Here is a 26,730-nt window from a genome sequence, read left to right on the forward strand (position 1 = left end):
GGAAAAGGAGAACAAAAGAGGGTGGAATCCATGGGTGCACTGCACGTCACCAAGTGTCTCCTGATATCGAGCTTTGATTCTTCTCTGGAAAAAGAGCGAGAGCTTTGAGATGCGCGTTGAGAAAAGGTTAAAACGCACGCATGCATGCACGTTCGGCCTTTGCACGTACACGCTGGACGTGGGTTCTTGAGGGCTCCGCGCACCTTTGAGTCATCAATTTTCAGAGGCAAAGCTTAGGATCATTTGGGAGGAAGTCTTTCATGCAAGACGAATTTTGGAGGCCCGAAGTATCATTTTAAAGAGAAACTCTATGAAAGTGATTAGTAGATTCTACAGATGGAGCCGAAGATGCTCGACCACCCATTTTTAGAGGGCATTCGGGGGCTACTGAAGAAATGTGATGTATTACAAGTTATGTACATGTTCCGAAAGATGAATAGAACTGCTGATTAGATCATCTCCTTTACCACTCATCATTCTGAAGATATTCTATAGACCCGTTCTATGCTTATTTCTCTACGTTTGTATAGTATTTTGTCATTTGATTCAGATGACAGGGCTTATGCGAGACTAGTGTGAGCTGCCGATGTAGCCTAAAAGAAAAAAAAGGAACTTAGGTTCTTGAGGGGCCATCTTGGACTTATGATTTGGGAGCCAGTTATAATTGAGCCAAATGGATTTGTATGGTTCCATGCTAAGGGTTTGGCTGAAAACGAGTTAGGTGCGGATCAAAATATATCCATATACTATCCACATAATAGTTCTATGTAATTTTAAATAAAAAAATAAAGGAAAAGTAACATGTTAAATAATTTGTGCAAGCAAGATAATTTGAATTACGTCAAAGCATGCAATTGTCTAGCTTCATGGCAGAACATTTTTTTTCACAATATGATCTCAAATAGCACATATATGCAAGTAGAACAAGGGGAAACGTTTTCTATGATCAAATAGGCAAAATATTTTTTTCTGCTTTTGATATCTAAGAGACAAGGAATCTAATTTTTGGGAAGTCATTATCTAGTTTTCACTTTAACAAACCAAAAAAATGCCATACGTTAGGTAATTCGTGCAATCAAGACAATTTGAAATATCTTCACTTTTATGTTCAAAGCATGCAATTATTTAGTTACACGGCAAAGCATATATATTTTTTCACAATATTAGTGTGTGTATATATATATACAAGCACACAAGTAACAACAAAAGAATCATATATACTATGATACCAATGACCTTATATAATATAACAAAAGGGAATCGTATTTAGAAATATATTCAAGATTATACCACTTTATTAAACAACCATACATAAAGTAAAAGTGATATACCTCAGAAATTTCTGCAAATAAAATCTATCAGATCAAGCATACGAAAATAAAGATAAAAATATGAGAAATTTGTGCAGTTCATTGTATATACAAAATAATATTCACAGAAATGTTGAAATAACTATGTATACAAAATAATAAGATTTTAAGTATGTATAATTTGGTTTTCACGGTCAGGCGGTCAGACCCGATCGACATTTCCCAGAACCGTAGCCTGCCGCTCAGCCGAACTTTTTGTACGGCGCCCAGTACACGTGCCACATCATCGATCCGCACCGACCAGTCCCCGCTCACTTCATCCGTCCATCCGCCTGTAATCAACGGCAAATATCATCCCTGGATCCCCGTCACGGATCCCACCTCACCATAAATACGCCCAAACCCTCGGTTTCGCAGATCCAATCCATTTCGTCTCCGGCGCTCCAGAACTCCCAATCATCTCGAGAGCTCAGGTGAGATCCTCAAATCCATCCATTTTCCCTTAATTAGGGTTTAGTTCTGCGAAGGCTGTCGATTTTTCTTCTTATGTTTCGCTTACGTTTGCTTGAATTCCCACAGGAAAGCTTCGCGCTATTGGATGTCGGGCCGCGGGAAGGGAGGCAAGGGATTGGGAAAGGGCGGTGCGAAGCGGCACCGTAAGGTCCTCCGGGATAACATCCAGGGGATCACGAAGCCGGCGATCCGGCGTTTGGCGAGGAGGGGAGGGGTGAAGCGGATCAGTGGCTTGATCTACGAGGAGACCAGGGGAGTTCTCAAGGTATTCTTGGAGAATGTGATCCGGGACGCCGTCACCTACACCGAGCACGCCCGTCGGAAGACCGTCACCGCCATGGACGTTGTCTATGCCCTAAAGAGGCAGGGCAGGACACTTTACGGGTTCGGTGGTTAGGGCTTCTTCTCTATGAAAAGTCTTGCTGTCAAGAAAATGGTCAAAAGTAGAGAACTTTGGTAGGTTTTTCCATCGTAGGTTTCCTCTGTTGATGGTGTCCTCTTCTGGATCCATGCGGTATATCCGCCTGTTCATTTTTGCTGGAACGAACTCCTTTTGTAAATTTTGATGTACTTTTCATCCATGATTGCAACGACCCGTCATTGCCTCAATTATCTCAATTCTTACTGTTTGGATGATCATTTTAATGCGATATTTCTAATTGGATTGGATGATGGTAAGGAAGGAGAGTTAAAGTTGCTATTTTTTGAAGCAACGCTATGATATTTTACAGTGTTTGTGAGATAACAAAGGGAATTTAGTGTATAAAAGCCGGTGATGCTGCGTTTTCTGTGTTTTCTTTTCTTCTTGTTTGTAGAGTTTTACTGCGTTTTGCCCTGAATTTTTTTGTATCTTAATTCGTCTATCTATGGTAATGGTGATATTTCTCCTCTTTTTTTATCCTTCTCTATGTATATTTCTCTTAAAACTGTTGACTTTATATCATCCCCGACATCTTTCATGAAGCGAAATATAGGATGCAGATTGATTCGTAACGCTAAATTTCCTTGAAAAGGTAATACTAATGTTTGTATCTGTCATCTGAAGTAATCTTGGGAACTTCATCTGTTTAGGAGTTGGAATAATCTCTGTTTTGCGAAGTCTGAATTAGATTCTCATTTCCTGTTTTTGAGTCTTGTTCGAGGTCTTATTGACGTCCTCCAATCCAAGAGAACCATTTGCAGGATCTATGGTAACAATTCGATTTGTAAGTGCTTGAAAATTTATGGTATTTGGCACTTGCATCACATCTTCTGCATTCTGGCCTTGTAGGGATTTTATTATTTTCAGAGCATGATGGTCGCTGCCTGGTTCTCTGAACATCTGTGGTGTTGTATTACAGTCACTGAACATGTTTTCTGTTTAGAATGGTGCACATCTTTGTGTTTTCTGGAAGTAGAGATTTTAAGTGTAGGAAGGATTGAGCAGGGATAGATTTGAGATGGTTTATGGTGATTGTATTGTCTGACATGCTATCTACGATGATGGATTAGGGAAGGACGCCGGCCATCCTCTCCAATTTTCTTTTCTACGTTTTCATTGTATTTGTTGATTTAATTTTTTTTGCTGGTTATTATTTAAACAAGGTGTTGCCACTAAGATCTGGCCTGACCCTGTAGAACTACAGTGATTGTTGGAGAGATTGCGGTGCGTCTCCGAGGCAAGGGATGGGGATCCAACTTGAAACACCACAGATAAAGGAAGTTTACTTGTTGGAGAGTATCTGATAGAGAATTCTTCCGTACCTATGCTAGACTCAACTCTTAAAGAGCAAGTGGTGCCAGGCGTGATGTACTCACACTTGGGACTCGAGCCAGAGCCCAGAGGGGTAGCTGAGCCGAGCTTATGTGTGGGAAAGGCATGAGTAAAACCGGTCGGGGTGTCCAACATACGGCCATTTCTATCCGCATCGAATATTCTCCTGGCAGGGTGGGGGCCCAGTGGGGGAAAACTTATCTAGAGGGTCTCTTGGGCGTGGTGCGCTTGTTGCTGAACAAATCGGACTTGTGCATCAGCTGTTTTTGGTAACATATCCTGCGTCTCGCTCGAAGATCATGTCCACGCATCTCGTCCATGTGGATCGCCCGCTAATCGTATGGTTCTGAAAACAGTTCGTACTCATGGCCGAGGTATCATCAGTTGGAGGGAGAGTTTGCAATTCAAAGGACTCTTTGAGCACCTCTAGGGTCGGCAATGTGGTAGGCTTTTATTAGTAGACTTGTAGCTTTATGATGGGTTCTTGTTGGTCGATCTGCTACATCGGTTATGGCCGGTTTCAAGATGTATGACCAGGAATGCAGCTTTCTTGGATTTGGATAAAAGTATGGGGCATTTCGTGGGAATAAATCTTATTATTATTATAATTATTGTTTTTATTGCAATGAACCAGCAGCTATAAAACGAATCGGGATGTAAATTTATTAAGAAGAGCTGGGGTTAAACCTTGTAAATTATATTTTAGTGGGACGTCCGTGGACCTCTTAGCTCTCTTTTTAGTCAAAAGTCATTTGATGAGGCAATACATCAAATGAGTGTCAGCGATCCAGTGAACACGTATGATGAGAAATTTTAGACTCCAATTTTGGCTGAAATCGGTTAGATGAAGAGGATATTAATTCAAGCTAATCTTAAGCTCAGTATTTTATCGTTTTTACACAATTGCGGAGCATAAAATCTTAAGCTCAGTATTAATTCTGTTTTTCCAAATTCCAATCTCGTATGAGCGGTCAGACTACAAGGAGGAGCAGGGTTACATATTGTCACGCCCCGGATCCGGCTCCGTGACACGGCCGTGCTATTGCCGACTACCGCCCACAATAGCACGCAGCCTCGTACATGGTCAACAGGTAGTCAAAAGCAGTGTAACTTGTATATATCAAAAGAAGGTATTACTACCCACTGGTTCATATAAAGTACAGAGCTTCTACATAGTTTATATACACAAAGTTTATTTATATCATCCCCAAAAATAAAGAAGCCCTGTTGCAAAAGAAAAATGCTTTTGGCGGCTGTCACTGGTGGTGATCTAAAAAAAAACGTAAATGAACAGGCGTGAGCTACACGGCTCAGTAAGTAATCCTGCATAATCTTGTCGAATCGACTAAAAATGCTAACCATGCTTATCAAGGTTTGAGAAGCTGACATGTATGCTACTAAATCAATCATCATAATAAAATATCCATGCTGAGTAAATAAAACAGTATCCTACAATGTCAGGAAATCATGTAATATGCACATGTAGGAAAAATCGTGCCACCGGCATGCCGTGGTCGTGCTCTTAAATACTACTGTGAAGTCATTCTTGGCCACTGGCGAGACCGGCTCAGTTATTAGGCGGCCACTGGCGGGGCTGGCTCAGTCATTCTCGGCCACTGGCAAGGCCGGCTCAGTTACATTGGGTCAGTAGCTCTTAAGAGTAAATAATGCTTCGTATAGGTAGTACCTCATAGATGCTACGGCGAATTCATTATTGGTCACTGGCGGGGCCTGCTCAGTTATTAGTCGGCCACTGGCGGGACCGGCTCAGTTATTAGGCGGCCACTGGCGGGGCTGGCTCAGTCATTCTCGGCCACTGGCAAGGCCGGCTCAGTTACATTGGGTCAGTAGCTCTTAAGAGTAAATAATGCTTCGTATAGGTAGTACCTCATAGATGCTACGGCGAATTCATTATTGGTCACTGGCGGGGCCTGCTCAGCTATTAGTCGGCCACTGGCGGGGCTGGCTCAGTCATTATCGGCCACTGGCAAGGCCGGCTCAGTTACATTCGGCCCGTAGCAATAGGAGTTCTTAGGTACCCCTTTACAAGCAATATGCCGCTAGAGCAAATCATTATCATTCTCTATACTCATGCTAATAAAAATCATAATATGGAATTCAATTCATTTTGTATGTATCACAAGAGCTATGAAAACATAATATGTGCACAACTATGAATTATGTGACTGACATGTACCACCCATGTTCATATTTCATAACTCATATCTTAGCATGTAATGTAATCCTAGTATTTTGTAGGCATAACGGAATATAAAGCATATATCATCATATCTTGTGTAACTAGAGCATGTCAGATACACATATCGTTCTTAGCCTATAGTACATGCATAACATGTTAAATTTCATGTATGATCCATAAAGATTAGGGCAGGCTACTTACATACACGATTCACAACAAGATTAAAACAAGTTACTTACCGTAATTTGCCTTTCTCCTAGGTCTCCTGCGTCCTGGTGACGAGTCCTAAGTCACCTACAATCATGTCATAATAATAATATGTTATTTCCTTTTCTACCTGAAATTTAGCCCAAGCCTAATTCCTCTGTATTGGGGTCTTGGCTGGGCTCATAAGTCTTAATTGGCCCTCCGATTGGCCACTAAGCTTAATTCCCAGCTCAATTGGGTTTAATTTCGGGTTTAGGGTCACTGTGACCCGTTTGGGCCTGAGTCAGGGTCGATCCGGGATCAATTTGGCCCCAAATTAATTACATTGGGTTGAATTGGGCTTTAATTGGGCCGATTTATATTCAATTGGGTCTGGTTTCATTGGGTTTACCTAACCCATTTGCTTTCCCTTTTAAGATTAATGGGTTGCGGGTTCGGGTTCGGATCCGACCCGCGAACCCGTGCTCATGTTTTTCCTTCTCCCCCCTTCCAGAGGCTTCCGCCTCTTCACCTTCCGCGACCCCTCTCTCCTCCGACGCTCTTCCTCTCTCTTCTCTTCTTCGCCCTCGCCGGAATCGTGGGTGTTTCGGCCGATTCCTCGGCCTTCTTCTTCTTCTCCGGCCGAATCCACGGCCTCTCTTCCTCCGTCACTCCCTCTCTTTCTTTCTCTTTCCCTCTTTCTTCCTTTCTTTGTCTTTCTTTCTTTCTTCTTTGTTTTCGCCGAACCCTAGCTTCCGACCCTTCGCCCCCCCACCGGAACCCACTGTCTCCTCCCCTTCTTCTCCCGCAGGCGACCGGGGAGACGAGGCTCCCCCCCGATCCACCGACCGAGGCGGGAGTTTCCCCCCGGTGCACCGGCGAAAAGGAAGGCCGGCCCTTCCTCTCTCCGAAGTGATGCCGGAGAGGGGAAGGGGCTCGGAGATGGGTCGGAGTCCGGGCTATACCCGAGAGCCTCCATCTGTTCCGTCCACGGCAGGGCATGGCCGGAGGGGAAGAAGCCTTAAGGTCCGTTGAGTTCCCCTTTTTTTTTTTCCTTCCCTTCTTCCTTTTCTTTTCTTTGGTCCTTCCTTCTGGCACCACCACCTCTTGCCGGAGAAGAGGTGGCGGTCCGGCCGGAGCTGGTGGCCTTGTGGCCACCTCTGTTGCCGGCTCGGCCAGATCCGGCGGCCCAGGCTGCCCCCCGAGCCCTAGCGTAGCCGCAGCCGAGGCTGCGGTGCCCTGCAGACGGCTCGGCCCGAGTGGTCATCGGGCCTGGTCTTGGGCTGCGGCCATTCTCAGGCCGGTCCGGGGTCCATGGGTCTGACCCGTGACCCTTCTCCCTTCTGCCGATCTCCTCCTCTCTGTGTCGTTGTTGAGACAGAGGGGAAATCCTCCACAGAGGGTTTCTCCAGACTTTAAAATTTTATTAACAGGGGGTCCATACCTGGTTTTAGCCGGGTGTAGTCGGGCAGTGCTTCCTCCCTGGTAGTCTCCCCTTTCTCAGAGCTTCAGGGCTCCTTGGCCTTCGGCTCCAAGGCTTCGGCTCTCTCACTCTCTCGTTCAGTATTCTAGGGGGTCTGTCACTTGGGGTTGCCGGCAGAGGCTTAAATAATTTGTTTAGAGGATGAGACCCCCCCTCCGAGAGGTCCCATCCTCTCCATTCCTCCCTGCTCCGGGACTGGCCGCCGCCCCCCCTGTCTCCGGCGCGCCGGCATCGGCTGCCAGCAGGGGGTGAGGTAACCCTTCCCTGTCGGTCTTATCCCTTCGTTTTTTTTTTTTAACCATTATAATAACCATTATAATAATACTACCCACAGTGAAATTTGGGCCCAAACCCTTAACTGGGCCTATTTCTTATTGGGCCTAGTAGGTTGTGGGCCCGGACATTACACATATGATGTTCAGCATGAACACCTTAAGCTGCAACCATCATTCAATTCTCAACTGTCATAAATACACAAACATTTGGTTCATGTTGAAGGCGTTGATGGTTTAAGATGTGAATATTTCGCACCCTTAATTTTTTGTAATGGGCTGCACTGCTGGGTTGTGTGGGGTGGCTGCTGGGCTCTACTCTTGCACTCCAAGCTTGGCCCAATTCCCTTGAGGCAGTTTGAAAGGCCTAGGATGTGTAAACCTGACTTTTATTCTTTACAAACTATGAGGTAGAGAGAGTGCATGCATCGTAATCACCCAAAAAAGTCAGTAGACTAGCTGGAAGGTACTATTTAGGTTCTTTGGCTTTTGAGTCAGGGTAAGAGTTCAAATTCATTCAAATTTAATCACAAGCATCACGATTAACTTGTGGTCCAGCTCCATAGTTCATGGACTGGATCTGCTTTGATATTATATGTCACAACTCAAGATTTTATTCAAAAAGACTAATTGGAAGGTAGTATTTGGATTCTTTGATCCTTTATAGATATTCAAGATCTATCCAATGCATAGTGCGATGTGGGATTAAACACACGCCTGCATGGATCCTTAGAAAGAGAGAGAGTTGCAATAGTTCCATTAAAGATTGAACAGCACCAACAATGTCAATTTATGCGAGATCTGTGTTATACCAAAGCACCTATCATGGTTTTGTCTCCGTTAATTCTTGCAAGCTTCTGGATATGTACAAGTCAGAGGGACGAGAAGGCTTACACCTTACAATCTCTTCAGTCCCAGTTGGTGAACGGTTCTTTAAAATTGCACGGAAAACCTCCGGCCAACCATCTTATGGTTTTCTGGAAGTTGATCGCTGAACTACCGCCAACAAATTATACATGTATACAAATTGGAAGTGTAAATCCAATGTAAGATAGACTATTTAATTAAAATATTATCAACTTCTAACATACGACTGCATTACTCAGCGTCACAACATAGCTTTATTAGTGTGCTTGGTTTAATTGAGGTGACTCAGAGAAGCTAGGTCATAACTACTCCAAACCAGCCCGCGGCCTCCCACCATTTATTTATTTAGGTTTGGTGGTTTCTTTTCACAAACCCAATCGGCTAAGTAGCTTGCATGCTTCGAGGAGATTGCCCAAAAAATGGTGAAGAGGCGACCCAATTGAACGCTCTTTCTTGAACGAGACGTAGCATAAAGTCGTCGTAAATGTTTGGTGGAGCTTTGAGATGCATTTGGACCAAAAGCATCCCATCCCATGCCTTTCGTTTCCATTCTGAAGAATAAACTTTTTATCTAGAAGATTTTATCTAGGAGGACCAGGCTCTATTCTGTCTCCATGTAGGTTTTTTGACTTTCTGACTTTTTGGTCAACATTCACACCCATTCTGTATGAGTCGCCGACGTAAAAAAATAAATAAATAAATTAATTAAAGAAAGCCTAATCCTAGTTCTCCATCAATTTGATATCAAATTACATGGCACCAATTGATCCACTAATTCCACTATAGTCTCAAGAAGGATGACACACATGCCTAAGCAAGATCCAACCACCACCTTTGACTCCTCTGCTTGCTTCTATTTGTAATCACCGTTCCTTTTTTTTTTTTTTTTTTTTTGAAACGGCAATTCATATAGCTCTAACATGAGTACGTCTTACCAAATTAAGAAAAAAATAAAAAGTACAATGTTTGGGGTATGTTTTCTGCCGATGTTCATAGAAAGTTCTCAGAATGCCGGGCAACGAAACCAGCGATCTAGTTTGCTGCATTGTTCACTGCTCTGGTTTGCTACACTTAAATACAAAGATTATTTATGGCTGACTGCATGCATGGTCCAACTATTATTAGTGTAAAGATTGTGACTATATTCAATGTTATAGCTAATAAAAGCTTGATTCATGTTCCACTGTTTCTAAATATCACATTACATGGATACATTATTAAATTATATTCATATGTGTAAAGTACTAAACAAAAGGAGAGAAAAATGCGGCCTTAGATCCCATGTTGGAATTTACTTCATCATATATATGAAAAAAAAATACAGGAAAAGAAAAAATAATGTTTGATCACTCTAAATAACTACTGTTATTCCTTCCTTTATTGTTTCTGCTTTCAATGTGTATCTACCTCCTCTTGTTTTTGCTCCCCACAAGCAGTGTGAAGTAGAAGAGCACTCTAAAGAAGAACCCCCAGGCCACGGTTACCCACAAACAGTTCCACTTGCTGATATCAGTAACCCCCTGCTGCTTCAGTATATCGGGGCCCGTCGTGATGCATGTATTGCTGGTCAAGTTCGTTCCCAGGGCGCTGCTCATAGCCTTCAGCACGTTCAGTTTCGTGGCCGTCGGCAAGCTCGCCGCCGGCGTGTTGTCGAAGATCTGAACTCCTCTAACGAAGCACTTCGTCGGATCATCAAACTCATTCTGTAGCACTGCTTCATAGGGATACATCACTAAGGATAGATAGTGGAACCAAATCCAGTAGTCCGGAATCCGGTCCCGGTTTATAAAGAAGCCACTGAAGAGAAGGAAGTAGGCCAGTATGGCCACCACCACAGTGTATCCGACCATTACGTGCGATATGACGCCGGAGAGGAACGTCACGAAGCCACTCCCGGCCCAGAAGGAAGCTAAAATTATTAAGAAGAAGAAGAAGAACCCTGTTGCACCGCCTGAAAGCCCGACTGCGAAGAATGTGGTGAGTGCGAAGGCGATGGAGAGGACGACCAGTGGCGGGAAGCTGACGATGGCGTTGGAGAGGACGTAGGACGAGCGGCGATAAGCGTTATACGCCGTCTCTCGCATGAAGATGTAGCGTTCTTGGAGGAAGACGGGAAGCGCGTCGGCGCAGGTGTAGAACATGGTCGACATGGCGATGGCGAAGAAGCCGAGACGTTCTTGCACTCCCTTCGGGGAATTGTCGAGCCGCCAGAAGATGGTGGCCAAAATGAATCCGGTCATCATCACAGCGCCGAGCCTGATGCCGAATAATTCCGGCATGCGACGGGTGTTGGTGGCCGACCGCTTGGTCAGCACCGCTATCTCGATCCAGAACGGGTTGGCGAACGTCGGCACGGACGAGGCCGGGCCGGTGCCGTCGGTGGCGCCGGAGACGAGCTTGCCACGTGAGATGCTGGCGCTGATGGCATCTTTCAGGGAGAGCGACGGCTTCTCGGTGGCGGCGGCGGTCATGGAAGGCTTCGCAGCTCTCCGGGATTTATTGAACTCGACGAGGGACCTGGCGCCGGTGGGGGTGCTTTCAAGCTCGCGGATGAGGTCGAGGGCGAACTCGGTCGCGTTCCCGTTCTCCGGTATCGGGTGGCCGAAGTCGGAGAAGAAGGAGGGGAGCCCGTCGGGGGCCCCACTGTAGACGGTCTGGCCCCGGGAGAGAAAGAGCAGACGGTCGAGAAGGCCAAGGATGCGGTAGCTGGGCTGGTGGATGGACATGATGACGATGCTGCCGCCGTGGGCGATGCGTTGGAGGACCTTGACGACCATGAACGCGCTGGTGGAGTCGAGGCCCGAGGTGGGTTCGTCGAGGAAGAGGACGATAGGGTCGTGGACGATGTCTATGCCGATGGATACACGTCGGCGCTCCCCGCCGGAGACGCCGCGGTGGCCCTCGTCGCCGATGATGGTGTTGGCCGCCTGCCGGAGGCCTAGCTGGTCGATGAGCGCCTGCACCCGCGCCCGCTTCTGGGCAGAGGAGAGCGTGCGTGGCAGCCGGAACTCCGCCGAGAACATCAACGTCTCCTCCACCGTCAGCATCGGGAACAGGAGGTCGTCTTGCATCACGTAGGCCGATATCACCTTCAAAAGCCGGCCGTCGAGGTTTTCTCCGTTGAGAGTGATAGAGCCTTTCAAGCTCTCCCTGGCGATCCTGTCTGCCAGAGCGTCGATGAGGGTAGACTTGCCGGACCCGCTCGCCCCCAGGACGGCCAAGATCTCCCCCTCTCTGGCCTCGCCGGAGATCGAGTCTAGGAGAGTCTTGGTCCGGGCGAATGCCTCGGGTCCCTCGCCGGCAGTGACCAGGTCCGTGGCGAGGCGGTTCCCGCGGAGGAACGTCGGGAAGAAGGAGAGCTTCCTGGGGTTCTTGACGCTGTAAGTGAGGTCGGTGAAGGAGAGGATGAAGGGGAGCGGACAGGGGCTGAGGTCACCGCCGCTGGGAGGGCTTCCCCTGTCGCCAAGCTCGAGCACGCGGTGGGGAGGGGAGCGGTCGGTGCTCTCGCCGACGGGCTCGAGGAGCTCGCACAGGGGGGAGGAGGGGCGGGAGTGGCGGACGAGGAGCCCGCTGCGGGTGATGTCCTCGGCTTCTTCCATCAGTGGTGACCGCCGGTCGAAGTAGGGAAGCTTGTCTACGAACCGGGACATATATAGGGTGTTGATCGGTCCCTTTATAGTAAATGACTCGGCGTCACGGAAGGATCCGGCGGTAGAATCCAACACGAAAGCCGTGAGGAAGGATGGAAGAGTGAGAGGTCGGAAGAGGTTTCGTTTCTTTCTTCTCCTGGGAGGACAACCGTTGGCTTGGCTTCTGAGCTCTCTGGGAACGCTTTATCGGGACAAGTGTTTGATGACCGCCTCCGCGTGACAGTAGACCTGGTCCAACTAATAAATATTTTTAATAAAATAAATGTGACGTGGCAGGAAAATACGTTATGTAGGGATAGTGTAATTAGGTGGGGATGTTTAGCTACATTAATTCTACTGTTTTTGATGTCTTTATGTATATTGGAATAGATTAAGATTATAATGGAATTAGGGAGGTTGGTTTTCTTAGGCGGTTCCAAGCTTACGGGTTTCCGTAAGAAAGGTGGTGGAGGGAGAATCTAGTGGGTGGAAATTTGGACGTGGGAAGAGCGCTGTTAGTTATGCGTAGATGAGCCAGAACTACCAAATAGCTTACAAGAGAGGGAGGATATATAGGGGAGGGTGGGGGTGTTGGTCAAACTTAATCCCCTCCCGTGTTAAGTGTTCTTTAATTTAAGCTTCTCCTTCTCCATGCTAATTTATAGTTTACTAGTTTACATTTGATCCTTGCGTCAAGTTGCTATCCACAAATCTTGTGTTGCCTTTCAACTTTGTATATCTTGGCAGCTTCAATTTGATTGGTAGTTATATACTCCTTAAGTACGAACCTGAAACTAATTTGATGTAAAGTTAGTCGCTTCCCTGATAGATACAACCATTGATACATATTGATGGTTGTGGTCCATGTAAATGAAGCACCTGATCCTATGTACGTCAATAAAACATTGAATGTACTTTTTTAACATTACATTGGATATAGTGAACATGAATCATATCACTGGTAATAAGCACATTAAGTCCATCAAGTTTTACTTCTCTTGTATTTTGATGGACCACTTTATTTGTAATTGTGATGTGCACGTTCTGATAAGTTCTTCGAGTTCATATATACTTGGTGGAATAATAAACTGCACCTTAAAAACTTTCTTGCGACGTGCATATGTTGAAACCCATTAAATGAAGTTCCTGTAGGCCAACAAGCTAGAGTTGGTTGGTCTGGTCCACTTGGATATACAGTAACACCATCCATCAACTCAACAATCTACAGTTAGTATGATAAATATCTTCATTTCATGCTATGAGGATCGGTGCATGGCATGGAAATGTTGAAACGGCATGGATTTCTGTAATTCTACCTTGTTAGAAGCTTCAGCGTTGTCCTGAACAAATAAGCTGAAGGAAGACTTGATTGTGCCATGAAGAATGCCAATATCGGCCTCCCTTTGCCTCCCTTCTCTCAAAGCTTTCGAATTCGCGATCTCCATCCATCCTCACCTTAATGTCTCTCTTTCCACTATAAAACCCCTGGAGCCCGTCTTCTCCTCTCCCTCGCTCCCGAGAACAATGGTACGGCTTCTTCTCGAGAGGCTTCAACTCCACATTGACCCCCTCCCCGACGAGCGGCGCCGCGCTCGAGCCCTGGCCTCCGCTAGAGCTCTGATCGCCAACCCCAACTCCTCCGACTCCACCCGTCGCGGGGAGGTTTATATGAAAAGCTGCATCTTGCTAACTGTTCTTTTTTACTCTAGCTACAGACAATTGCCTGCAAACCATTGAAGATGCTTGCAACTTTTTCTATCCAGTTGGCTGACATTAATGCTTTAAACTTATTAATGGACATGTTGAATGATGATGCAGAGGCTGTGCTGTTGCAGACTTTGCAAGCACTAGTTCATCTGGCAACATACGATCGTCTGATGGTGCAGGAAAAACACATACACATGGTATGCACTTGGCAATAAATCATCTGCGAGTTTTAGAGCCAATATTATTATATGCCAACCTTAAGCAGTCAGGGTCTCGGCATTAAGCTGCTCTTTCTTTCTTGTTAAGTCATTTTATTGTTAATTTTTGTTACTATTATTGTTATTTTTTTTTTAAATTTTGTTACTATCATAAAAAAACTGAAAAGCAGTAAGCTTTTCAGTTTTTTATAATACAGCAATTTTTGAACAACTAAAACTGCCCCAAATCTTTCTTTCTGTGTGCTTATAAATATTCCTTCACCTCTATTTCAGGAAGAAGATGCTTTCTTTGTCTTGTTTTTTATTGGTAAGAACCATGGAAATTTCTTCGCGCAAGAGGTACACCTTTATCTCTTTTATGACATAATCCGAAGCAATATGTATAATTTAAGAATAGATAAGTATTGTATATAATTTTCTTTTTGTAGCTAATGATAAAACCTTCCCATTGAGTCCTTGGACTGAGTAGACTGAGTATAGATGTTTTGTTTTGGTTGTAAATGTAGAATGGGAAAGTTGCAAGAAAGTTCCATTTGTGATGGAAAGAAGGAAGGATAACTAATGGTGGAAAACATCCTACAAAAATTTTAACTCCTCTCGACCTTGTACTTAGAAAGTTTCGCTACTTTGTTAGTAATAAACTTGAAACATGATTAAATGGTATTTTCTTTAATTAGAGGAAAGATCATCGGTTTTGCCAAGTTTGTCCATAATTGTCCAAGATATAGTTTGGAACTATCTTCTAGTATGAGATCATGGCTTAGGCAGTTAAGCTATAAACAAAGTCCATATTTAGTGCATATCGAGATTTGAAAACTTGGTCTTTTTGATTTTGGTTCGAGAGTAAAATGAAAGGTTGAAGTAGCTGTGACAGTGTGGCAGGATGCCCCCACTTTCTTTTACAGCTCGTGGCTTACTCAATAACTTAAAATTATTATTTGTGTAAGGGCAAAATATTATGTTTTAACAAAAGATCAGTCACTATTTTATAGTGCAATATGTTATTTGATGATGCTCTAACTTACGTGATGTATGAGGAATCTCTAGTCACGAACTAGTATCTTCCTATCATGCATCAAGTGACAGTGACTATAGACTTCTGAACCACTAGACAACAAATGTCAGTTACTGAGCTCATAAAGTCACACTTAATAAGTCAGAGGATCCAAAAAAACCATATCCTGTATGGTGGGTCACTATGGTATTGGTCATAGTTCTTATTGCCATTTGGTGTGGACTAAAGTCATATTTTTTATTTTTTGTTATTATGGTTGCAACTTGTCATGTCATCTTTGGGTGAATGTCTCTCTGCTCGTGCTTGTTGATTATTGATCATACAAAATGGAACTCTTCGAAGCTTTTGCAGGATCTTTGTGTAAGGCCTTGTAATTACAATTCTTACATGTGCTTTCTTGGAATATTGTTATCCAATGATCTTCCCTATATTTATTTGGCAAGGCATTTGTCAAATTTGCTAATGGTTCCCTATTTGCTTTTTGCCTTCTGCAGATATTACCATCCTGCGGAGAACTGAGGTTGATTCATCATCTATCTCACACGAGGTCACGAGCAGCTTATTTGTAGTATACCAGTGGTAATATTTTCTTATGCAATTTCATTAGTTGAAAGGATCAGTTGCTCTTTGGGAAATGCTATAAACAGAGATTCACTCTAGGCCTATTTGTGCCATCACAGTGAGATACCTTTTTCAGATACAGCACTTAAGTCTGAAGATGCTGACTGAATACGCGATTTTTGGCCATTTCACAATGCAATATTGGAAGTAAAAGTTAAGGGAAATAAGGAAAATTATGTTGAACCTGAATGAGATATCAACACTCCTTGAATGATCTCAGAAAGGCCTGTAACAGACAGATGAAGAGTTAATGCAATCCATAAAGCCTATTTTGAAAAATGGTTGCAAAAACCTGGTCTCTGATAAAGTCACATAGTGCACATGAAATGCAAAGGACATTAAGGTCTCAAACTATCTATTTTACTGCACATCTAAAAAATTAGTCTTTTTTATTAAAATAATATTTTTGAACAATATTTCTAGGATATTTATGTGTGCTTTAATTTTTGTTGCGTGTGGAAATTGCAAGGAGGAACTGGAAATGATTGCTTGGAATGTTGATGTGTCTTTCAGTGCGTTCTTGGACTTCACATCACTCTCTGTTCAAATAATCCAGCTGGTTGCTGAAACATGGGAGAAACTGCCACCAAAAAAGTCATAAAATGTTGGTAAAAGGGCTCTGGAATTCACTTGAAAATCAGTCATCACTTCAAAGAATGAGATATGGCTTTCCAGGGTCTTGTAGAGAGGTCGAATGCCATAGTATAGAGTTAACCTTGCTTGGTTTTGTATTTAGACTGTGTAAGGTTGGAGCATGCTCCATCTTTATGTTGAAGAAGCTGCATGCTGTAATTTCTCTTGCAGAATTTCTTTGTGAAGAACGATTTCTAAACTCTCCGGGTTTGCCAAAGAACTATTAAGGTTATGTGCTGAGAGGGGAACAAGCGAAACTTCTCAGCCTTTTCCTGTTGATAAGTTACTTGAGTTCTTCAACCTTGAACAGGTGCCATTGACTGGAAGTTAGATGCGTAAAAGCAGAACTGTGCGTTCTTGGTAACGATTCTGAGAATTGTTTGCCCTTTGTTTCTGGATTGCCTGTGGGTTTCACATTCCAGATAACTTTGCACAGCATTTCTAACAGTGACAGGTTGTGGCTCCGAATTGCTGTTGGTGTATCTGTCCAGTATGTCTTTCTGGACTTAATGCCAATTCATCAGCAGTCATGAAGAGAGAAACTTTGCTGCTAATACTCCATTTTATGCTACTACGCCCATTGCTGCTTTTTTTACTGAGGGCTTGCATAGTTATGGAATGACCGTCTGAAAATGTCAATGATCAGAAGAAAGATCAAACAGGGCTGAAGGATAATATATATTTTTCTAGTTTGCGAGGAAAATGGTGTTTATTTGGTTAAAATTGATTACAGATAAATATGAATACAGACGGTTTATACAACTTCTCTGAATTCACATGAGGGAATGAATGAATAACAAATTGCCTTTGGTTTTCCATCGGCTGCAGCAACTTGTCTGTGAATTGGGGCATCTAAATATGAACTTGTACAGGATGAGACCTGATTGAATGTTGAACAATAAATCAACATCTGCATGCATTATGTATTTTTGTCACAATTGTAGCACTGTTGTCACAATTGTAGCTGGCTATTCATGAGGTTTTACTTGGACTGCTGGTGATCAAGAAGAATCTTGTTAACTGAAGTTGTTGATTTTCCTGCCTGTCAAGATTAACATTGTTGGGAGTCAGCGATGAAACTACATAAAAAGAAAGACTATCAGAATGTAAATGTTCTCTGATATTGTGCTAGTTCAAATGTCCAGCTTGGCCCACTATTTTGCAGTTTTGGAGGCCGAAGCAGGTGGTTGATCTTTTTTTTTTTCCCCCTGGGCAATGTCTAAAGTTGTTGCATCTATTTCCCTTACTAAATCATGGCTTTCCTTTTTCTCCAGGCTTTGTCATTTTGGATTCTTTTAAATAGAAGGCAAATTCATCCACAATCAGTATCCATTAGCACAATGCTTTTGTGATTCAAATGTCCATGCAAGCAGCACATTGAATGGGAGTCAAAGAAGCCTTTCTAGAGATAATGAACTGAAAATTGAGTACCTTCTCCAAGGGCATACGGAGCTGTTTTTCTTGAAGCATTTTCTGTTAGCAGATAATGAGCACAAAATAAACCAAGGGAGATGGGCTGATATTTTATGTCTCGTATATGACTGCTCAAACTATTGGAAGCCCATGAATCATCTACCCTTGTCTGATTAAGTTGATTAAAATACTCGGAATCAGTTGGCTCTGGCCACAAGTACTTCAAAGCTCATCTCATTCAATCAGGATTTCACAGCTGAATTCAGTTGGCTTGGGGTGCAAGTACCTCAAAGCTTCATTCAATTTGGATTTCATAGTTGAACTAAAAATGAGCGATTTTCCAATTGGTTTTGGTTTGTCTTGAATTCCATCAAAAAAAAAAAAAAAAGTTGGTTGGCCTTGAAATAAATTGACTCCATCTGGACTTTTTGGATCTTCCAACTGCCAATGTGCTCATCTACTTTCCATGTCACCTGTGATCTTCCTTTTCTGTGATAAAACATCCAAATTTTGCAATTCTTAGGTTACACAAGCAAAAAAGTTGTCCTTGCAGTTGCACAGGAGTAAAATTAGGTGGCACAAAAGAAAAGCAGTGATATAATATGATCAGACTTTGTACTTGCATACGTTTGCTATCAGAATTGATATGTAGAATATTCTGAAGCATTGACTTCTGTCAATTGATGCTCAGTGTGCTATCTTCATCATGTTCAGGTGCTTGGTTACCTTTGGTCAGTACTATCTGCTCTGGCTGGCTGGTGATCAGTTGCCAAAATGTTCTGAACCATTCTGACTGATCTTCAAGCGCCATCAGAAATTGTTGGTGAATGGTTGTAAGAATACTACCACCCTGCTTACTACTAGACGGTGGCATACCATAGACCCTTCTGCTATTATGTTTATCATAATCATTCATTGGCCATAAAGGAGTTTGTAATGATAGTGTATGATGAATGTCATGTTACTTTCAGCAAAATATTGCATCCTTTTATAATGTGAAGGTCTTCAGTTTGGATATTGTGATCCATATATAATATCTGTTCTCTAATCTTCCAAACTTGTAGTATGGACTACGGTTGTAATAAGGACCTTCACATGATGCAGTCCCATATTATGATGGCCTGGCCTGGCTGCTTCCTTCCAGGCTACGGCCTTTTGATGTTTTAAACTTACGTGAGTGATTGAACTAATTAAGTGGACGGACTCTTCCTCTCTCTCTTTCCAACAATGGTCTTTCATTACCTCTTAATAGAAAAGGTAGAAATGCATTCGTGGCTAGAATTCACGAATCGTGTGATCTCCATTTAAAAGGAGGCTCATCGATTGCACATTCTGGAGACCAAGAGCACTGGGAGCATGCGTTGATGGCGACGGCCACCCTTCAGTGGTGACCATAATGATAATCCACGTGGATTCACTTTGGTTTTCGACTTTGGAGCCCTCTGCCTGGTGAGTCTTGAGCTGCCTTAACTGTAGTGAGTTTTTGTCAAAATTTTTACTAATCGAATGTATCATATAATGTGGGTACGAGTACGGATACAACAAAAAAAGAAGTGGAAAAACAATAGCTCTTGAAGCGCATTAGGCAACTCCCTCTCTCCCGCCCACCGAGGATCTCTGAAGTGGTTGACCACATATGGTGACACCCAAATCATACTTCGCCTGAAAGATCATTCCACCACAAACAATGGCCCGAATATATCTAAGCAGTAGATGGTAGTCACCTGTACCGCCTAGGCTCTGCTGAATTCGTCCAATAACTATTGCCGAATCGTCACAGGTGCTCCTTAGGTGGTGTTCCCTACATGAGGACCCTTGTCAACACAAAGCTGTGCACCCAATCTCCAACCCGCCCTGTTTACCAGGTTGTTCTCGTTTGGTGAATCCATTGTCCGGTGCTTCATCCACATATCCTCAGCTCGTTCAAACTACTAGTCTCTAACGTTTGTTTAGTGTGGAATTTTGCATCTTAGCAGATGGTCCCAAGGCATATACGTATTGATTTGTCTACTGCGAAAGTCACTCTACTCTGACGGCTCTCTAACCGCTTAGTGTACGTATTGATTGCCCATTGTCAATCGTCTTTCGAGACCCAACCCGTGGCTCGTAAGTCGTATCATGCTCTGCACTTGGCTTTACATGCTATCTTCCAAACACGTAACGTATCATATCGCCACCATTAATTCCCAACGACCCTTACGACTTACCACTGACCTCGTAAATGTCTCTTGCGACCATCCTTCAACTTGTGAAACGGCAATCCAGTGGAAGGTTACTGAACTCCGAATTACCGAACTCCATCATTCGACAAGCAGTTACTGATTGTAGGACGGAATGAGGAAAGAGATAGCAGGCAGCGTCACTCATGGCTAATGATGCCACATCATACATTCAGACACAAACACAAGCATTTCACAAAGGAAAAGTTGAGCCATAAAACCCACCACTGTCCATCTCCCGTGTCCACTAATTCCCTCCGGTGTTCTCCTCGATCGGCAGCCATCTCCGACTCCCCCACTTTCCCTTCTATATTTCCTTGCAACCAAAGCTCTTTTCTCATCCAATCTCGTCCCTAATCCTTCGTACTCTCTCTAAAAGATAGTTACAAAACCTCGTAATCCAGAGAGGGAGAAGGGATGAGCTCTGTGTGCACGTCGTCTGTGGGGTGCGTTGACGCGCGTGTGCCGGTGAGGGCGACCTATGTCAACCTCTACAAGTGGCCGGAATCCGACGCCGAGTTTGTGAAGTCGGTGGCCGGAAGAAGTAGAGAAGGAAGCGATCCCAGCCACAACGGCAGCGTCGATGGGAGGAGGAAGTGGGGGCCAAGTCCAAGGGTGGTGGATAGCTACTCATGCCGGCAGATGTATCTGAGGAGCTACACCTTCTCCAGGAAGGAGAGCTTCCCCGAGAAGACTCAGCGGTGCCTCGGTAAAGTTAAGGAGAAGGCCGCCGTCTGCCCTTTCCTCCACCAGAGGTCGGACAGCTTCGGTAGTATCCATTCCAGTATCAGTCACAAGGATGACGAGAAGAGGAAGAAAAACAACAACAACAACAACAACAACAAGAAGAAGAAGGGGTGCGTGGCCGCGAAGAAGTTCCTCAATTTCATCTTCCGACGCCTCCTCTTCTGCACCACCAGCGTCGACGTGGCGGATCGCTCCTCGCCTTCATGAGGGTATATATCAAGCTAATATCTCATCCTATTTCTTCTTGCTTCCCTTTAATTTATACTTCTTGTGTTCTCTCCCTCCTCCAAAGCGATGCCCTTATTCGCTAGAGATGAAGTATATTTACATGCATGTCTCGGTCCGGAAGGTGCTATCTTAGTTTTGTATATGTGAAGGCGGATAAATATACTGCTCTTGTTCTCCGTTGCTGCTTCTTGGCTTGGTTACTTGATTGAGGGTGAAGGGAAGTCATCTGATAGGTGTTTATGTTCTTTTAAATTGCTTTGAAACTTACCTCGAAAAAAAAAAGGGAATTTGGAGCATCGATCGGCGTTGCTGCAGATTTTAGCATGGGAACGATCAGTTGAAGGAATCACGAGAAGTCGACGGGTGAAGGTGGATTTGGCGCGGCGTGCAAAAGGCATGCGTCCCTTTTTCTGGTTTTTCTTACCTTCTTCGTCCACCTTCCCTTCCCTTCTCGTTTCCGAGTGCCGGCGAATGAAGTCCCGAATTAGTGCGAAGGAGCTAATATAAATCGTCCCTTCTGTTTGAAAGGAGCAATCAAAAAATAGCAATGCCGCATTTTCTAAATTAATATAATTAAATTGAACCACTTATTAAGCAATAATAATTTTCATTATTTACTCAAACAATTAATAAACAAAATAATTAAGTATTCTACTAAGAGACAATACACTTTTTAACGCGGAAAACTCTTCGATATGAAGAAAGAACCATTCGACTAGTCCAGCCAAAAACTTTCACTATTAGAATAATAGAATTATAATAGATCTTCTCTAGTTCAACTAAAAGTTGCACAAATATCATCAAGATTTTAATCTTGGTTTCCAAACAAACAAGAACATTTATCATTAATAAGATGGATTTTAACAATAAACAACAAAATAGAGGATGAATCTCACCAAGTGTTAATTCTTGAAATAATCAATGGAGAAGATTTTTCAAAGATCTAAGCCATTCAATCTTTAGCTCTCAATGCTGGAAACAACATACTAAAATTTCAGCCAAATTTGGATAAAATCAATCATGCGATCTAACAAAATAGTACCTTTTTTCTTTCTTTTTTTCTGTATTTTTTAATTTTTAATTGATGTGGGTTCCACGTGAGAAGGGACCACACTAACAAATCTCTCTCTTCCGACTCATGTGAGGGGTTCCACTAAGCCCGCATTTTCTCTATAAGCAACAATTTTTTTATCGAAAACTTTTAGCCATCATATCCGACATATTATCATCAGTTTGGACTTTTCAAGATATGGTAACTTCATCTCCAAAGCATCCCGAACTCAATGATATCTCGTATCAATATACTTAGATCTTGAATTAAATATTAAATTTGTTGAGAGATGGATGACACTTTGAATGTCCCAATAAAGTATATATTTCTTTTATTCTAGGCTCAACTCATGTAGAAATTTTTTCATTCACAAAAGTTCCATGCACGCTTCTGTAACTGCAATATACTCGGCATTTGTAGTAGACAAAGCAATACATTTTGATAACTTAGATTGCCATGATATTGCTTCTCCTAAAAAAGACATCAAATATCCGGATGTAGACTTTCTAGAATCTATATCACTAGCCATGTATGTACCCATCCAACACGAGTTTACCATTACCAAAATATAAACAAACTGATGGGGACATCAGAGCCCTTCATCCAGATGATCCTGAGCCCCCGGATTGAGTCAGACCCTTTTATTTGCATTTAGGGATTTATTTGTGGTTTATTTTATTTCTGGGTTTATTTGCATTTTAGGGCTTATTTGTGGTTTATTTGTGTTATTTGTGGGCTTATTAGGATTTATTGTTGTGTAAGGGGGTTTATGCAAATTGTGTATTTGGGCCCTATATAAAAGGGACTATTCTCATGATTAGGGTTAATGAAGAATTAAGAAATTTTCTCCCCACCTATTCTCCTCCGCTCTTCTTCTCTTCTCCCTCTTCTCCTCCTCCTCCTCTTTCTCTTCTCCCTCTCCTTCGGTTCTGATTTAAAATCACACTGAAGTTTTCCTCCTGAATTGGTGCGGCATCAACTTGGTATCAGAGCTTCGGCTTTGCCACTGCTGCCAAAGCCACGATCGTTCCCTTTCTTCCCTCTCTCTCGGTTTTCACCAGGCGCTCTCTCTCTCTCGATTTTCACCAGCCCCCCCTCTGTCGGTTTTCACCAGAGAAAAAAAAAACAAAACAAAAAAAGAGAGAAGGTCCCTCCCTCCCTCTCGGTTCTCATCAGAGACAAAAAGAGGGGAAAACCCCTGTTCGACGGCCCCGTTCCGCCAGCCGCCAAGCTTGCGGCCACCACTCCCACGCTCCACTGCCGCTGCATCGCGCCACCGCCAGGCCGAGCGCCGCCTCCTCCGAAGTGTCGCCGCGCGCTCCGAGCGCTCCGCCACCATCGGGCACTCTGTTGCCGCCCGTGGAAGCCTAGGCCGGCTGCCTGCGTTGTGTCTGCAGAGGGGACCGCCGCCGTGGAGTCCCGCGGTCGGTCGCCATCGGTCGCCGCAAGCCCGCGGCCGCCGCTGTGCCCTCCGTCCGCCCGCAGCCGCCGCCACGATTATCGGCACGCCCGCCCGAAGCCATAGGGAGGTTGAAGAAAGCCCTAACGGGTAAGTACCGAGCCCGTTAACTCGTAACCCGTTAGCCCGGTTTAAAAAAAAAAAAAAATCATGTGCCTTGCACGTGAGGACTAACGGGTTATCGGAGCGGGTCACGCCCGACAACCCGAATCCGACAGGAACCAAGGTTTAAAAACAAAAAAAGAAAAAAAAAAGGAGTAAAAAAAAAAGTTACCTCTTCGTCTTCCCCGAGCCGTGGCAGTCGTCGCTCCTCCGCCGTCGCGCCACCGCCACTCTGCCACTCGGTTCCAGCCGCGCCGCCCAAGCCCGAGCCGCCTCCCGTCGCCGCCGAGGTCTCCGCCGCATCCGCCGGTGCCGCTCCGCCCTGAGTTCCCCGCCGAACCCTCCACCGCGCCCTCTTCCCCTGACTGCACGCCGCTTCCGCCTCCACCACAGTGCCGTTTCCGACGTCGGCGCTTCCATCTTCCGCCGCGGTTTGCCGCCCCATCGTCCGCCGCCAAGCCGTCCGCCTTCCGCCATCGTTCGAGACCTCCACCGCAGCGCTTCCCCGACTGCGGCCACCGCCCTCGGCCTTCACCATCAACGCCGCCGAAGCTTCCGCCCTCCCTTCGCCGCCACTACGCCATCCGCCACCGTCGCCGCTGCAACGCGCTCCTCCATCCTCCTCACCGCCCATCGCCCCTCCCTAAAACCCAAATCCCCATTCACCCCATTGGAACCCCTTTCCCCCTCCTTGACCCGCAGACAAGGCCCTCGGGACCATCAAGCCGCAGGCCCCTTCGGGCCCAACCCCCAGTCCCCTCTACCCGCGGGCCGCAACAGGCCCGCCCTGAAGTCCCTTCCAGAGGACCCAAGGTCAACCAGTCCCCACATCAAACTTCAGTAGGCTCTTTATCAACTTGTGCGCCAGTAGCATCTCCTCTCCACAACTTCAACCGCTAGCCGGTCATCTCTCCTCGGCGTCCACTTCAATCGTGCAACAGTCTAAGTTCAGCAATCAACACCACTGAGTTTCTGCGCTGCATCCAACGACGTCTCCATTGCTTGAGAAGCCACGAGCGAACGACTCTAGCCGTCTACTTTCCGACAGGTGATAGGTTTCTACTTTTTCTGGCTTGTTCATTTAATTATGTTCTGGTTCTCTTGCATGATAGCCATATTTTGAAAACTTATATTGCTGTCAAAATTCAGAACATTAAACCTTTCACTTTCGAACCCATCCTATTACCCATTAAATCTTGATATTAAATTAGCACACCCTAGCAACAGGACGTTTCTCAACATTAATTCGCTCAAATTACTTTAGGATCAGAACAACTGAACTTCTTGATTGCAATCTAATTTCTTAAATTGAATAATCTTAATCCTTAATTCTGAATAACCGAAGTAAAAATCAGCAACATTTAAATTTTAAGTTATTATTGTGAAGATTTGCTGATTTCTGAAATCATAATAGATTGCATTAGTAGGTTGTCCTGCATCAAATTTGGTCCTACATCATAGTTATTAGGGTTTCATTAGTGACATTGCATTTCACATCATCACCCAGTGTCATCATTGCATGCCAACCTGTAGTGATATGGAGTACTATCTCAGTCAACCTAAAATCCCTGTAGCTACCATGAATTCCGACATTTTGAGGTCTATCAAGGAACAGATCGTTACCATGCGGGCTGGATACAAGGAATTCACACAAGAGATCCGTGAGCTCGTGCAAAATTCTAGGACCCCTATACCGCCAACCCCTGTTGCAGCCCAACCTAAAATCGGTTTGGTTGTACCACCTGTAATCCTTCCCCATTTTCTTGGGCACCAAACCCAATGCTCAAGATGTCAACAATTCGACCATATAGCATCCCAATGTTCCATTAGGACCTACCTGATTACTGAACCAGAAGCTAGGAGCCAAGAGGTCGAATATGTCGAAGAAGTTTATGAACCAAATATAGAAGACTATGAAGAAGACTTTGAAGACGAACCTATAGAATTAGATTTTGTTCAAAATGATTCCCAAAGGGAGACTATTGATCTAAGTACAACCAAGCCACTTTACATCACTACTGTGGAAGAGGTAGTGACAGATATTGAGAGCCAGACACCTGAATTGACACTTGTAGCTAAAGATACCCATGTGGAGTCCAATCTTGAACATTCCCCTATAGTAGTTTTCCTTCTAGAGGAGTTTAATGATGTAGTCCCTGATGATCTTCCGGATGCACTTTCTCCGATACATGATATCCAACACGCAATTGATCTAGTTCCCGGAGTATTTCTGCCCAACCTTCTACATCATAGGCTCAACCCAAATGCATATGTTAGGACCTGGAATTTAATATTACCGACAGTTGAGTTTGCATATAATAGTTCGGTTCATAAGTCCATAGGCATAAATTCATTCGAAGTGGTGCATGATTACAAACCTAGGCAACCCATAGACCTATTTTTCATGTCTCATCAGTATAGAATCTTTGAATCTGCACAATCAATTGCATCACATCCACATTCATTGCATCAAGAAATCAGCAATTGTAGTCATTTTAATAACTTAAAATATAAATTTCTTGCTGATCTACACAGACGTTATAAAGAGTTTAGTGAAAAAGGTTACGTCATGATAAGAATTAAGCTTGAACGATTTTCTTCAGATGCGTTTAAGAAATTGCAAACTTGTAGTGCAGAACCGTTCAAAATCTTAAAGAAAATCAGTTCGAATGCATATGTTGTGGATCTTCCTGATGACTATGGGATTAGTGCGACATTTAATGTTGAAGATTTGGTCCCATACAAAAAGATAATATTCATGCCTTCTGACCCCTTTATTGATATACCTACCCATGTTGGACACCCTGACCTATTACCTGCTGTTGAGCCACCACTTCTCAAAGTTCATGCACGCAGAGAACAAATAGAACATATATTGGATGAGCAGGTTATTTCAACCAGGAACGGTGGTTACCAACGTTACCTTGTTCGGTGGAAAGGTCGACCAAAGTCTGATGTGACGTGGATTTTCAGAGCACAGTTGCAGCGCCTCGACCCCGATCTTCTGGAGCAGTACGACAGCCGGCCAGACCTGTACTCGACGGGGTCGAGTTTTTCTCACCCGGGAGGAGTTGATGGGGACATCAGAGCCCTTCATCCAGATG

General features: G+C 44.1%; 3 protein-coding genes across 3 annotated transcripts; 2 read left to right on the plus strand and 1 right to left on the minus strand.

The window, feature by feature from the left end:
• Window positions 1-1,712: 1,712 nt before the first annotated feature.
• LOC103721906 (histone H4) lies at window positions 1,713-2,441 on the plus strand. Its single transcript, XM_008812288.5, has 2 exons — window positions 1,713-1,783; window positions 1,890-2,441. The coding sequence occupies exon 2, from the start codon at window positions 1,909-1,911 to the stop codon at window positions 2,218-2,220; it is 312 nt and encodes a 103-aa protein (XP_008810510.1). The 5' UTR covers window positions 1,713-1,783; window positions 1,890-1,908; the 3' UTR covers window positions 2,221-2,441.
• A 7,297-nt stretch (window positions 2,442-9,738) lies between these two features.
• LOC103721916 (ABC transporter G family member 6-like) lies at window positions 9,739-12,422 on the minus strand. The gene has a single exon (XM_008812303.6). It carries the CDS (start codon window positions 12,232-12,234, stop codon window positions 9,988-9,990), a length of 2,247 nt encoding a protein of 748 aa, XP_008810525.3. The 5' UTR covers window positions 12,235-12,422; the 3' UTR covers window positions 9,739-9,987.
• A 7,758-nt stretch (window positions 12,423-20,180) lies between these two features.
• LOC103721905 (uncharacterized) lies at window positions 20,181-23,163 on the plus strand. Its single transcript, XM_088713770.2, has one exon. It carries the CDS (start codon window positions 20,457-20,459, stop codon window positions 20,991-20,993), a length of 537 nt encoding a protein of 178 aa, XP_088569896.2. The 5' UTR covers window positions 20,181-20,456; the 3' UTR covers window positions 20,994-23,163.
• The last annotated feature ends 3,567 nt before the right edge of the window (window positions 23,164-26,730 follow it).

This window comes from Phoenix dactylifera, chromosome 17 (assembly GCF_051530095.1).
Source record: "Phoenix dactylifera cultivar Ajwa chromosome 17, Ajwa_hap1_PhDact_Kaust_v1.1, whole genome shotgun sequence".
Lineage (NCBI taxonomy): Eukaryota > Viridiplantae > Streptophyta > Magnoliopsida > Arecales > Arecaceae > Phoenix > Phoenix dactylifera.

Coding starts and splice junctions, on each gene's coding strand:
- LOC103721906 (XM_008812288.5), top strand. CDS start 1,909: ATGTCGGGCCGCGGGAAGGGAGGCAAGGGATTGGGAAAGGGCGGTGCG.
- LOC103721916 (XM_008812303.6), bottom strand. CDS start 12,234: ATGTCCCGGTTCGTAGACAAGCTTCCCTACTTCGACCGGCGGTCACCA.
- LOC103721905 (XM_088713770.2), top strand. CDS start 20,457: ATGAGCTCTGTGTGCACGTCGTCTGTGGGGTGCGTTGACGCGCGTGTG.